Source organism: Chelon labrosus (genome assembly GCF_963514085.1).
Source record: "Chelon labrosus genome assembly, chromosome: 19".
In the NCBI taxonomy this organism is placed as follows: domain Eukaryota; kingdom Metazoa; phylum Chordata; class Actinopteri; order Mugiliformes; family Mugilidae; genus Chelon; species Chelon labrosus.
The window spans coordinates 22,324,448-22,339,183 of record NC_140352.1 but is presented as its reverse complement, the minus strand read 5'-3'; the positions used below and the strand labels follow the sequence as shown (position 1 = coordinate 22,339,183).

The following is a 14,736-nucleotide window of genomic DNA, read 5'->3' as shown; positions in this document are numbered from 1 at the left end:
ATTGTGTGAAATGGCCAAATAAAAATAGGTAATACAAAACGATTATGTGGTCACCAAGGTGAACTGGTTTAGTCTTGACTTCTGGTCGTGAGTGACAGCGATGGAGGATGGAAATATGTTGATTGTCCAGTGTCAAATAAAAGCAGAGATGGACAGAAAAAGAAAAGATAAAGGTATGCTATGTTCTCTCTGTATGATTACAGTATCCATGTCATGAATGAAGGGCTAATGTTAACTGGTGCTATACGTTTGTTAGCCTTTTTGCTACGATGCTCGCAATGCTTATACAACAGTAATTCGTCTGAACAAACACCAGATCTAATTTCACCATAAGATTGTGCTTTGCAACAAAACTGTTCCAAGTTCACTTATTATTTATTTCCATCACGTTGGGTCCTGTAACTAGCCAACGGAATTTTCATATCTGTAGGTAGTTTCAAAGATGAACATTTGCCATTTGCTACAACTCTATTTCGTGTCAAAACATAGTTTAACCAGTCAGAACTAAAAGTGTGCCAAGCATAGAATTCGAGGCAGTAACCAAGGAGCTAATTGTTCCTCCCTGAAAGATAGATTAGTATAGTGTCTAATGACAGACACTTAGCGTGTAAGGGCATGTTTATTTAAATTTGTAATTCATGGATATTCTTTTCTTTTCGCGTGCGGGGGGGGGGGGGGGGGGGGGCGCTCGCAGGTGGTCACACCCAGGGCGCAATTCAATGTAGAACCGCCACTGGGTCCTACTCTACTCCTACCATCTCTCACATAGTCTCCAGGCAAACAAATTAGTATGAATATGAATTAGTATAGTATGAAAATTAGCGCTGCGCTCTGATGGCTGACCTCGCTACAATCCAAGCAGCTATTAGTAGGTGGTCCCTCTATAAACTACTCTTTATGAAGGTTACAGGATGCTATGGATCCTTGTTCAATTCTTAACTCCCTTTATTCTGTGGAGAATTTTTTAAGAATCAAGTCTTGTTCCCACTGCCCTGCTCTTGCAATATGCACTGTAATTGTACGTGGTAATAACTAAGTTAAGCGTTCATTGCGAATTAACACAAGGGATTCGTTTCACACGCTGACAAATGAGTGGTGCAGTGGACCACACACCTTAGTGGTAATAAGCTGATCTGTGGCAAGTACAGCAGGTCAAACTGGGACCAGTTAAGTCCGTGATAATTGTAAAAAAAAAAAAAAAAAAAGAGTTCATTTTACCGTTTTTTTTATTCTTTTCCAAACGACTCTGGCCTGACAAAGACATCAGTATCAATTTTAAACCCAGCGGAAATCGTGCCTAAAACGTCGTCATAAAAAGTTTAACAAACCAGACTAATCCTTTAAAGGATCGTGACGTTAATGTGGGCTTCTGCCTTTTCAGATTGTTAATCAGAGTAGTAAAGTAGTAAAACGGAAGCACCCTGACTCACAGCTGCTCTCCATGCTACTATTCACTGAAAGATCAGCCTTAGCACATTAACTGTAATCCGTTGGTGGCGATGAATTAATTCTAATTTAGTTCGAGCGCAGATTCAGCTCCCAGCCTGCTAAAATTGCAAAAACTTATTGAGTGTTAATGTGAAACACAAGGATACACGAAATCTCGCTGTCACGAAAAAAAAACATTTAGCTTTATTGCGACATACATCACAGTATGGCAGCATCCCCTGGAGTCAGTGAAGTGCTATTACTATCAATGAAACCCACAGCATTAATTGTTGGTTGGAGATTTAGCGTGTCATTTGTAAACACTCCCTGGTAAAGATGAGCGAGACACAGCAGTTGGAAGGAAACACAAGTGTAGCCGAAAATTGCGTCTTTAAGGTTCATACATTTCCTCTTAGCTCGGGTCTGTGTGCATTATGAACACATGACACGTTTGTGGCTGACATTTGAAAGGGCTGACTCCACACCATTGATTTTGGGAGATAGCCCTGCTGATATGTCAAGGCGTGCCGGGGCTGGGGGTGGCTGGAAATGCAGCTTTTTGTAGGGCAAGTTACCTTGGGCTGAGTGTCTGAGCAAACATTGTTAAGTGCTGATGGTGGCCATGCTGGCAAGTAGATTTGCCCGGCGTAGGAGGTCTCCCCAGTGCACCCACCTCTCTGCAGAATTTCTCTCGCGAGCCGTCTTTCCCCTCAGTGGGTGTTGCTCCAGAAAGTCAGAGATTTCTGCATGTTGGAGCCAACATCTCTCCTGCTGAATAAATGCAGGTGTTGCCGTTGCAAAACCACAGCCCTGTTCCTATTAAGGAGCATAGCCAGTGCTGTTTACTGTTGAGCTGCCAACTACAATTACGGTGTCTCTAACCCCGGTCTGGGTCTCATTTTTATAAATCCCATCCCTCCACTGACAGTCAGTTTTAAAGCTTTCGATTCATTTCCTCCCCCTGCATTGCAAGGAAACCGCACGTCAAAACAACTGACTGCTTTACATGGCGACGCTGTGAAATGAGGTGATTGTTTGCCCGTGCAGTGCCGAGGGGAAACGCTGAATCTGCCTGTAGCGCTCTTCAACCCCTACAAGTTTCTGTTGACTAAAACACTGCACACATCATAAAATACGCAGCATAATGTCGAGTCAGGAGAACTGTAACTAATGCTCGGGCATCAAGGTTTCCCGTCACATTTTCCTTCTAAATAGCTGTGCAGGAACACTCAGGCCGGCAAAGTGATGCGTAAAAGACCACAAATGACTCAGGCCGCTCTTACAGCAGGGTTACAAAGAGATGAATTACCTGCATTACCTCGAATAAAGCAAAGGAAATATATTCTGCAGCTGCCGAAGCCGAAGGTTTACAGCGGCTACATATTTTCCCATGCTTTAAATTGTGCGCGGAGTTCATTAGGTCCACAACATCCCGCGCTAGAGGAATATGTCTGCATCGTCCTCATTATCCCCCCCTCCCCTCAGCAGGCAGGGGCCAAACAAAAGATGCAGGAGATGACAGAGTGTGTCCTCTGGGGGAAAACACTCAGAAACCATCAATACGTCGGCCTTGCATTACATGTCTCATGGATTTATCAAGCCATCGATTAGTTATTGACTGGAATAAAGCTCAAGGTTGTCTTGGAGGAATCTCTGCTAACTTAACATAGTGAGGTAAGAGGTTAATGTCAGCGGTCTTTCCTGTTACTCGAATGCGAAATGAGTACAGATTTCGCTGCTTCACGAGGTCAAAACGGCCATAATATATCCAGAGGGGGTTACCCTGAGCTGCTGATCAATGCCGCCGCACGCGGAGCTCAGAGCCGATCAAACCGTGAAGCCATTTAGCCAAATTCATTAAAAATAAAAGTGATAAATGGCTCATTATTAGCCATTTTTCAGCAGAAATCAGCCCGTCCCATTCTAATATTTGTCTTTGTGATGCATTTCCTCTTCAAACATCAAACATTTCTGACAGATGTTTGCTCTAATGAGCTAGTTTATTTCTCATTCTTATGAACCCGCAAGCTCGTTATTTATGTCAGACACAGGCAGCTGTGAGCGGCTGTGTGTTGTCTTAATTTCTCCTTCTCTCTGAGATTTGAATGTATTCCATTTAACGGCCCTTTTATAAGAAGAAGGAGAAGGAGAAGCCAACAAAGAACATACCATAGAAACAGGTCAGGTCAATGAATTTATTCATAATCACTTGTGCTTGATATATATATAAAAAAAATAGTTTCGATGCAAGCTTTTGTTATTTAAGGTGCACAAAGCTTTTGGGGTGGCACAGTGGCGTAGTGGTTAAGGCTCTGAGTAGGTTAATTGGTGGTTCTTAAATTCGTCGTAGGTGTGCATGCGAGTGTGAACGGTTGTTTGTCTCTTTTTGCATCAGCTCTGTGATAGACTGGAGACATGGCCAGGGTGTACCCCGCCTCTCTTCCAATGACAGCTGGGATAGGCTGCAGCACCCTTGCGACCCTCTAGGGCAAGGGTGTCAAACTCATTTTAGTTCACTGGCCACATACAGGCCAATCTGATCTCAGGCTGGCCACACCAGCAACATAATAGCATAATAACCTCCAGATTGTTCCCTTTGTATTAGTGCAAAAATGTACTTGTACTTATAAAATGTTACAGCTGCTGGTCAAACCAAGAGGTTAGTAGTTTTTCTTAATAGTCTGATAGTGTTAACGTGCCATAAATAGCCCAATTTCTTGTTTGGATGAGAGCAGCTTTTCTGAATTAAGAAATAAATGCAGTACACTCCACAGTAGATGTAATATAACAGTCTACACTGTGCGCCCTTTCTCTGCTGGGTATGTAAGCTTTAGCGTTTTTTTTAAGAAGTGCTGTTTGCATATTTCCCTCACTGGGGATTTCATGTCAACCTCCCGCTGTTGTCAGTATACTTATGTGGAGATTTCTGCAATTTGTGCACATCAGGGTATCCACAGTACAGTGCAGCCACACTCCCATCTCAGCACTCAGCGCTATAAAAGTTCATTTGGTCACTGGGTTTAAGGTCAAAGCGTATTGCCGTGCATACCGTTCAGACCCGGAGCCGGGGAACGCATCCCCGTAGCTGTGTGCTGCTGTGTGGGAGGCAGCAGCGATGAGAGGCTGATGGTAAATCGATAGTGATGGATCAAAGTGCTGCATGGCTGGAGCCCTGCGGTGTCAGGGTGCGGGGAACAACAGTGACTTTTACACCACCTCCCCTTCTTCTCATTATCCTCTTCTCCTCTCCTCCTACCCCAGTTCTTTCTTTTCATCTTCAGATCCCAGCTCCTCTCTGTCTAACCCCCTACGCTTAATGGTAGAATACGGGTGTGTGTCTATGTGAGAGAGAGAGAGGTGACTTAAAGCTTTGTGTCATGGTGTCAGGTGGCATCAGCCAGTAGTTGATGGGAAGATAAAACGTAACACAATCGATATGTGAGCACTAAAATTTTTCTCATTTCCAGCAGCCTCCTGCACTACGTGTGTCCACCTGTCTGTTGCTGTAACACGTAGGGGCTCATGAAGAAGATGTTTTTACCTCATATGAAGTGATTGTGCTGCTTTATTGTTTAATGCTGGAGTAGGAGAGTACCCACTGTCAAAAAAATGACAATTTTACCTGTAAACATGTCTGCTATTGTGAATGTATGCATTTTCTGTTATATCACCACTGAAGGAGCTCAGTCTAATAAATAACCACTTGGTTCTGTTTTCTAGGAGAAAAACATTGGCCGGTCCGCTCCCAGAGTCACCATGGTAGGGATGGCTGTTCTTTGTTCAAGGGTCCAAGTTGCCTCTAACCACTTCTTCTTTATGATTTATGCATTTGTCTCATGGAGCTGTTAATTATTAATAGTGGTAATATCCAGAAAGACCAAGTTTGTGATCAGTGTTTGGAGGCAGCTTCTACCTGGAGTGTTAATCGTAGTGCAGTGCCTTCCCGTTGACCTCTGTCTATCTATCTATATATCTAACCTGTGTATTCTCCCCTTGACATTTAGCTCTCCTGTCTGTGTGATGAGTGCAGCTTGGTTTTTGTGTCTGCTGGTTTTAGGGGTGTAACGGCACGCAAACAAAGCACATGGGTTTGGTAAACGATTGATTCAAACGTATGTTATTCAGACATAGCATAGCATATTCCTAATTAATTATTCAATGTAGAGTTTGACATATGGATATATGCTATGTCAGTTTATTACCAAGAACGACACCAATGTCAGGTAGACCTGCAATCAGGAGGTGATTAGACAAAGGACAAGAAACAGAAAGCCTGGCTCTGTACAAAACTCTAAAATGCACCAACCAACAATCCAATTAGCACATTTATATTCCTTGATTTGTTTTGCATAAAAGTAACAACTTGTGGTTTGGTTTGGTTGGAGTAAAATGCAGGGAGGAGGAGCCAGGAGGAGGAGTGACAGTTTAGCTGAAGAGGTTGCCAGAAAAGTAGCAGCGATGCTCTATAGAAGGGCTGATAGCATGGATTAAATATTTTGTCAGCAGTTAATTAAACTCCCACAAGTTTTTAAATTGTCCATTATCCAGACTGCTGCCTTCAAATGGAACTCGTGAAGTCGTGCACACAGATTACTCGACCAATCACTGTTGGTGTGATGCAACAAACAGTTTAGCGAGCTAACAACCAGGTAGCTTGGGAATATCAACGTTTTCCTTGGACATAAATTTATTAATAAAACCCCTATAAGACTAAATTACAAGATATTAACTTGCAACCCAGCATTCTAAAAACATCAGCAAACTGGTGTTGCTACTGGTGAACTCCTTAACCAAGATTTCCACAAATATTTTTGTCAACACAGTGAACACGACTCCATTTGAAACCAGCAATAATGATGCCTCAGCTTCAGTGGATAGATAGGCACACTGTATTTTGTCCAATTCACCAATCTTTGTCGAGTGTTGGTGTAACTTAACCATAATGTCTATGAAGAAACATTCTTATTCACAAGGTGCACAGTAACACCTTGGGACTAACCAGATAACAACAACTGTTAACGTTTCCCTCACACTAAACTGTAGCCTAACCAACAGTCAACCAAACCCAGCGCCTACGTCCCGTAACACCCCTATGCGCTTCTGTTGAAATCACTGCTGTTGTAATGTGGGCTTGCCTTCAAGAAAACATTGTAAAGAGGATTTATTTCAAGTCGCGCTTCACTTTTTGTTTTTAAAGTAGAAAGTCCACTCTATGAGAAGAGTTTGTGTCTAATTAATGAAAAGAAATAACTAAACTAGGACATGCTGTATGTAAACAAGAATGTTCTGTGCCTCCTGATGTTTGCTGCAGCTGGCCCACATTGTGTTATTTCTTTTTTATTGTGTTGTGCCTTAACACCCGACTGGTCTCATTTCACTCCTCTGTTCTATTTCCTGCCCTTTGAAATGTATGTTTTTGAACTGTTTCACTTTTCTGTGTGTGTCTCTACTGAACTGAATGTCCTAACCTCTATGGTGTGCGTGCTCTTCGACTCTGTCCGTCTCAGTGGAGAGGAGGGCTGGTCTATAAAGGCATGGATAAAGGCAGTTTTGATGATGTTACTTCTTTTATTTTAAGAAGACATCAGATAAATCTGTGCTTATCCTTGCCTACGATATACGGACCCTCCTCTTCCTCCTCTACCTCTTCCTCGCCCTCCGCCTCCTCTCAAAGGAAGTCTGCTTTTCAACAGCCTGCAAATGGAGTCGGTTGGTATGTCAATCAACTGTTGAGAGCTGTGGCCTTTTTTCATTGGAGTGTTATTCCTGCAATGTGACATGCCATGAAAATGCCATACTGTTTGATTTTCAGGAAAGATTACCCTCAAACCCCAGTGAGTCACCTCGGCTTTGTAGCCAGAGAACAGAGTAAAAGGCAGACAACCTCCGTAGGAGCATCATGAAGCACTACTTCAATAAAATGGATCTCTTATTGCCTTTTAACACAAAGGGTCACAATAGTCGACCGTGGGTTCACTGTCTATCACATCTCAAAATGAACTGGATATGAAGTCCATCTCAACCTCTTGCCCTCCCCCATCCCTGCTGAGACTATCATGGCACATTTGTCAAGAAGGGGAGGCAGTGACATGTCAAGTAACTACTTGGCCTTTGGTGTCTTGGGGGTGATTGTGTGTTATGAGATAAAGAGCGATACTTACTGGCAGTGTGGACGGAAACAGTCCGGGCTTGGATTTTATTGCACTTGGAAGAACACAGGACTATTTGCAAGCTGCAGCTGTAGCGCCTCTCATTAACTGAGTTATCTGAGAATGCATAATGATATGGGAGGATTTCAGTGCAGCTATTAATTTCGACCAATTCAAAACGCACCGTAATTAGTTTTTTACTCATTAGCAGACATGAGATTTGGATCGGCACGACAAGCACAGCAATTTAGAAGTTTATTGTTTTTGGAAGACCTCAGGTATACACACGGTTAGCAATACAAATCATATGAGCAGAATGTGTATTGCATTCGTGAAGTGGGAGCCATAGGTAAACGTGCAGAATTGGCCGATAATGATGAGCTTTTCATATTTTTCTTTCCCATTAGTTGTTGGTAATAAATATAACATATATGATTTATACATTTCATGTTTACACCGTTCTCGTAGTTTTGGATTTTTCTTTTTTATTTTATCGAGTGCAAGTAGAATTTGAATTATTAACTGATCAATAATAATACGTGAACAATGGCAAACAGACAGCGTTAGCTGCGAGCTGGTGAACACAGCGAAGTAGTGCCAGATAACACATGTCCTGCACATTTCCTGGAACCAGGATAACAACATTCACATCCCTGTCAGCGTAACTAGTGTGTGCAATGATCAGTTTGGAGTTCCCCCCAAGTGCCTTAAACAAAAGAACTGTTTGCGTGAGAGTTGATGGATTTAAGATGATTTAAAACTAACTTCACATACGCCATACTATGAGTGTCTCCTGTGGCTGATAGAAGGACATTGTTCCTAGTTTTTAGTTTTGTTAACATTGGCTTTGCACATACCGTACACCATGGCTGCTGTTTCTGCCAGCACACTGCTGTGAGGCTGGAGGACAGATATTTACCGTTAAGGCAAGGCTGAAAGAAACACAAAGATTGTAGCCTATTTTCAATTAGATTTTTCCACAACCAAAAGTCATGTCATCAGTAGATGCTGTGTAATGCTACACCAGGTCAGATTTCCTTAATAAAACATGTTTCAAATTCAGTTTTTCTTCGCTGACATGTTAAGACAGCCTTGCCAAACTGGGTTACAGAAGGTCTACAATTTTTATTTTACAACTGCTGCTCCTTATACACTGTAGTTTGCACTTCTTCTTTTTGTTCCAGCGGTTTTGGATCTCATGAACTTTTAATTAAAGATGTGGGTTAAGCCTTTTGTCGGCTGAAATCAGACTTTAAGCTTAAGTTCACACTTTGACTCACAGTAGCCAGTCAGTTAAGAATGAGCCGTGGAAGCTAAAATTAGCAGATCTAGAAGTGCTATAAATATAACTTATAAGCATTATCACCAGCGCCACATTTGGGTCAGAGTTAAGCCTCCTGCTCTGCCGGCGAAATCAATGAGGAGGTGGGAGCTACTTCCATCCAGAGGCCGAAAGCTTTGTCCCCTACTAACCGAGTGAAGTGGGGCTATTATGGCAGTTAACATTTAGCGATTAAATGTGAGCACTCTTTGTCAGTTGTTAAATGTCAAGCCCACAGTGGCTTCCCTTCCCTCCCCTTCCTTTGCCGTGAGGAGAGTGCAGGGACGTGTTGGTAACACTGGGCTGTCAACTGAGCCGATGAGACAGAGATATACACATTCATACCTGTCACACACTTTCTACACATATACATAAAAGTGCACACATTCACTACCCCGTGACCCGCCACCTCCACCTTCTCTTCCTCCTGTGGGCCTTTCATAAGTCCAGTAGCTCCACTTGACAGAGGATGGCAGGGCTGCTGGTCTTAGAGAGGGATGTCTTAAGGAGCAGAGAGTTGAGAATGGCTCCTTAATAGATCTGGGGGTGGGTGCTGCGTGGAGTCGGAGGGTGGAGGGGTTGAGGGGTGCCATGTGACCACTGGTCCATGATGCTTTTTCTCTCCTCTTTCCATCCCAGCACCCCACCACGTCCTCCTATTTCATACTTTTCCTTCTCTTATCTGCTTTCCGTCTCGCTTCATCCTGCGTCCACTGTATTTCCTTCTCCCCAGTCCTTTACTTACTTGCCCCCCCTCCCCTCTCTCCTTCTCTGCCTTCTCTGTGTTGTTGTGAGATACCAAGCCTTTAGGGTTTCCATTAAGTTGTGCCTGACTGTCTGCATCATCAGTGTTTTGAATTCTGTCCGTGTCCGCCACTGTTTTTTCATATCTACTCCCGGTTTGTATTTTTAAAGCAGTGGAAGGTGTTTTTTTTTTCCTTCTTACATTTAGATGCTTATTCACATCTTGTGCATAATGCATACACTCCGGCAGGATTTCATTTCCAAAATCTAACTCGCAGTTAGAAGCTTGATTTATGCATCACACAGATGATTTGAAGTGTGGTTAGGATTGGACCCACGTTCTAGTATGGGGCCAAACTTGCTATCGGTGGTGTCTAATGATGGTGTCCATCACATGAGTTTGTTTATTTCACGCATACTCTGTGAGGTGAGGGGGTTTTACTCAACAAACTGCTTAAGTATAAGATTGTATAGATACGTACCTGTATTAGAAAGACTGCTCACCCAAAAGTCATGACAAAATTCTGACAGCCACTGAAGAGCAATGCAGATAGATGGACGGGTACACCTGCTATTAAAATAAAAGAGTGAATTGCTTTGATTGTGGCCACAACTTGATCCAATGTCATGATGTTAAATAGTCAGACAGGGCGGGCAGGTAGTCGACACGCATGACAGTCCAGTGTCAAGGGAGCAGTTTTCTCCCCACTGTTGGACTAAAGCTACTGTTACTACCTGTAGAATTTGTTGGTTTTGCTTGAGTTAGCAGGAAGTGGCAAATGAGGTGACCTTTTAAATATCCGGGAGTTATTTTTTCATCAGAATGTAGACAGGCTGTACAAGTCCAGCCCGACCAAACTCCATGTATGGCTGATTCGATCATATTCCAAGCCCAGTGTGTCCTTTGTGCATTTACCCTTACATTTACATTAACATTTCCTATCTGGAAAAGGTATCCAGATACGGACTGCGTGCTAATATCAGGCTAATATCGTCACTGCATTGGTACTGAAGGAAACATATGATGCAGAATCATCCTTTATGAATGTAACACATTGGGATATTGTGTCAATATGGAAGATCTGTTTTTTAATACTTCCCTGTTAATTTATAACTGTCTTCCAGATGTTTGAACACGCTGCCTTTGGTGCTTGGGTCTGACATGTGAAAGCTGACCTCTGGAGGTTGCACAGTTGTTCAGGCGACCACTCCGATGACCTTGTTTGTTTGTTAGCTGCAGTATGTTCCTCCCCTTTCTTTCTCCCACGTAGATGACTGTTTGGCACCGCTCCACTCCGCTCATCTCTCCTCCAAGCACAACATCCCTATTCATAGAAACACGAACGACTGTGGCCAAATGCACTCACGACGCCCATCCGCAGAGAGCCGACTGGGTATCATGACGTGGCTGTTCAGCAGTTGGGCGGAATGCAAATTTCGAAAATCAATGTTTCGATGGTTTCCACGAAACCTCGGCGTGCGTGTGACCGCAATCGATTCTTCAAATGCTTATTTAACCTTGGCGCAGGGTCTGGGGTGTTTTGTGGCCGGCTCAGCATGCCTTCTCTTACCTCCCCTGCGTGTGCTGTATGGGGATGTGATGCTTGGAAGTGTGATGTGAACAAAATGGCACCGCAAAATGTCACATTAGTGAGTCACTCGTGTGCCATCTGGATGCTATTATGCCAACTTGCCAAGGAGGTATTCTCCGGAGGCCGCTTACACTATAAGCAAAGGGGAAAATTTAATGTGAGTAATCTTCTCGTGGGGTTGAGGGCGACTGTATCCAGGAGAAAGTGTCGGAGGCTGATGGCTGCAACCCACTGATCGCAGATATACGTATATGGTTGATAAAGCCATTAAATATGACTGACACCATCTGACAAACACACAGCTGCGTCATCAGCAGACTGACAGCAAAACAGCCATTTAGCAATTTAGATAGGGACCCTGTTTAACCCAACAATCTGGAGCGCATGTCAATCACAAATAATCAACCCACCAGATGATTAGACAGTAGCACTGGCTTTCAAACTGTTTTAATGCGTAGGTTCAAGAGGATGAAGGCAATAACTTATTGACAGGAGGGCTTCCAGGAGGTCTCCCCCTCCACTCTAAGCTCTCTTAATCATTGACAAATAGGTTTCTGGGGCTGCACCATGGCGTGCCGAGGTTATTTTGCGATGTCAGCTCAGGAGGGCCAGGAGGGCGATGGCGTGCCGGGGTGTTCCGTGCTGATAAGCAGCCTCATGGCCCCGGGAGTTTCTGGGGTGCTAACTGTGCTGAGACTCTTTCTGGAATGCGGTTAATTGGTCCCCAGATTACGGCGGGATCACTGAACATGGCTGTCCGGGCTCTTAATGAGCTGCAATCTTCTTCTTCTTCTTCTCAGCGGGTCCTTCAGCTTGGCCCGTCTCTCCGGACCACTCAGGCCGGACTTTGAGACAAAAGTTTGAGAAAAATTGCAGAGCACTGGGCCGTGTCTGTGTTTTCTGCCATCCTTTCAAGTCAAAGATGGGAAGCTGTGCCTATTTTCAAGAACATGATACCTTTTTATTAATAATGACTTGGCAGCGTGGCCAGAGAGGCTGGAAGCTGCAGCAATAGTGACCATCGACATTTCCCAGAAACCTGGTGTGTACTATATACTATATATACACATATTTAGGCATGACTGGTGATTGGTAACTGACTGGTTTGTGTATTTTCCAAAAATACACTGGCATCTATACTCAGTAACGAGATTTTGCACTAGTGTAACGAGGGGGGAAAAGAGGGGAAGATGAGAAGTGGAGATGATGTGATGAAAGAAGAGATTATTACTACTGAAGGGAAAGGGGGGGGATGCACAGGTACTGGTGATTTTATCGGGGGAGAGCACGCTGACAGCGACCAGAGGAGAGAGAGGACGGCAAACCAACGGGAGCCGGTGTACTAAAAACAAAAAGGTTTATTAAAAGAACTTAAAATAAATAAAAAACAATAAAAGAACAAAACGTTAAAACCTTAAAAAGGTTTTAAAACCAAAAGTTAAAAGAATACAAATAAACATTAAAAACTGTCCACTACTAAAACAAAATAAAAAGAAAGTCCATCATGGCCGCCAGACCGGGGACGAGGCGGCTCAGAGGGGAGATGACGGAGGCCTTCCACCGCTCCAGGTGCCGCAGGCGCCTCTTCTGGCCCTTAGCAGTGGGCTGCCCGGCTGACACCTGGAAGATAAGAAACAACATGGCCAGTACGGGTGTCCACACATCGCACGGGTACAGGTGCCGCCGCACAACCACACACGAGAGCGTTACTGACGGCCCATAGGGCGAAACTTACCCGCCAGGCAGGGCGCACTGCCCTGCCGCTGCGAGAACTTCATGTAGTAACGCTCCGCGGTCTCTTCATACGTGCGGCCGGCACACCCGCTGCTGGGACACCCGCTGCCTTCGCCTCGTTCTCGGCTCGATCACGGCCTCCTCTTCATTCTCCTCCCCTCACGCCGCCACGACGTCCCTCTGGCGTTCCTCTCCCATGGTGGTGACTCGTGTCCTCTCAGTTCCCAGTCCGTCAGTCAGTCCGTCCATCCATCCATCCATCCATCCATCCATCCATCACGTTCTCCTTGTGTTCTTACATCTTATCGCCGGACCTCTGGCGTCTTTCTCCCATTGTGCCTTTTTTTCTTTTCCGGGTCGTACCTTTCTATATACCCCTCCGCCACTCTCCCCCGCTACCGATTGGTTCCGTGGTACGGGGAGAGGGCGGAGCCTCCCAGGTGCAAATGGTGGTGTGTTCACGGGCAGTAGTTAGTTAAAAACACACGCATGCATTAAAAACATAATAAATAAAATGGTTAAAAACAACACAAGTAAAAGCATGCAAAGGTTAAAATTCAATAAAACAAAATATTCAAATCATACTAAAACCCACACTTCTGCCCCGTGACATCTCCCCAGATCTTAATAATTGCAGTCCCTGCAAACATTAACCGTCTTCACATCGCACTGGGGGGTCATTCCAACTTTGTCCGAGTTCCTTCCAGCTTCGTCCGTGTTCCTCCAACCTTGCATTTTAAAACAGTCACTTGGTCCTAAAAACTCTGACCTAGGTGTATCAGGGTACACCGGCATACAACATGGCCGCCTCCTCTCATAGTCACTGCAGGTGCTCTTACCCCGATCCTGCCGACAACGCCATTTTCTGTAACGAGGGGGGAAAAGAGGGGAAGATGAGAAGTGGAGATGATGTGATGAAAGAAGAGATTATTACTACTGAAGGGAAAGGGGGGGGATGCACAGGTACTGGTGATTTTATCGGGGGAGAGCACGCTGACAGCGACCAGAGGAGAGAGAGGACGGCAAACCAACGGGAGCCGGTGTACTAAAAACAAAAAGGTTTATTAAAAGAACTTAAAATAAATAAAAAACAATAAAAGAACAAAACGTTAAAACCTTAAAAAGGTTTTAAAACCAAAAGTTAAAAGAATACAAATAAACATTAAAAACTGTCCACTACTAAAACAAAATAAAAAGAAAGTCCATCATGGCCGCCAGACCGGGGACGAGGCGGCTCAGAGGGGAGATGACGGAGGCCTTCCACCGCTCCAGGTGCCGCAGGCGCCTCTTCTGGCCCTTAGCAGTGGGCTGCCCGGCTGACACCTGGAAGATAAGAAACAACATGGCCAGTACGGGTGTCCACACATCGCACGGGTACAGGTGCCGCCGCACAACCACACACGAGAGCGTTACTGACGGCCCATAGGGCGAAACTTACCCGCCAGGCAGGGCGCACTGCCCTGCCGCTGCGAGAACTTCATGTAGTAACGCTCCGCGGTCTCTTCATACGTGCGGCCGGCACACCCGCTGCTGGGACACCCGCTGCCTTCGCCTCGTTCTCGGCTCGATCACGGCCTCCTCTTCATTCTCCTCCCCTCACGCCGCCACGACGTCCCTCTGGCGTTCCTCTCCCATGGTGGTGACTCGTGTCCTCTCAGTTCCCAGTCCGTCAGTCAGTCCGTCCATCCATCCATCCATCCATCCATCCATCCATCACGTTCTCCTTGTGTTCTTACATCTTATCGCCGGACCTCTGGCGTCTTTCTCC

General features: G+C 44.7%; 1 protein-coding gene across 9 annotated transcripts in view; it reads left to right on the top strand.

Moving 5' to 3' along the window:
- LOC311504790 (shisa family member 6) overlaps positions 1 to 14,736 on the top strand; it is a gene marked incomplete at both ends in the record, with an annotated part of 66,094 nt that overhangs the window by 37,952 nt on the left and 13,406 nt on the right. For 7 of the 9 annotated variants that reach the window (XM_084568080.1, XM_084568079.1, XM_084568077.1 and 4 more), the window contains one exon: positions 5,149 to 5,187. The exons of the other annotated variants lie outside the window; for them this stretch is intronic. In XM_084568080.1, the coding sequence (XP_084424206.1) occupies positions 5,149 to 5,187 (39 nt within the window). The remainder of the gene's footprint in view (positions 1 to 5,148; positions 5,188 to 14,736) is intronic. 9 annotated transcript variants of the gene reach the window in all.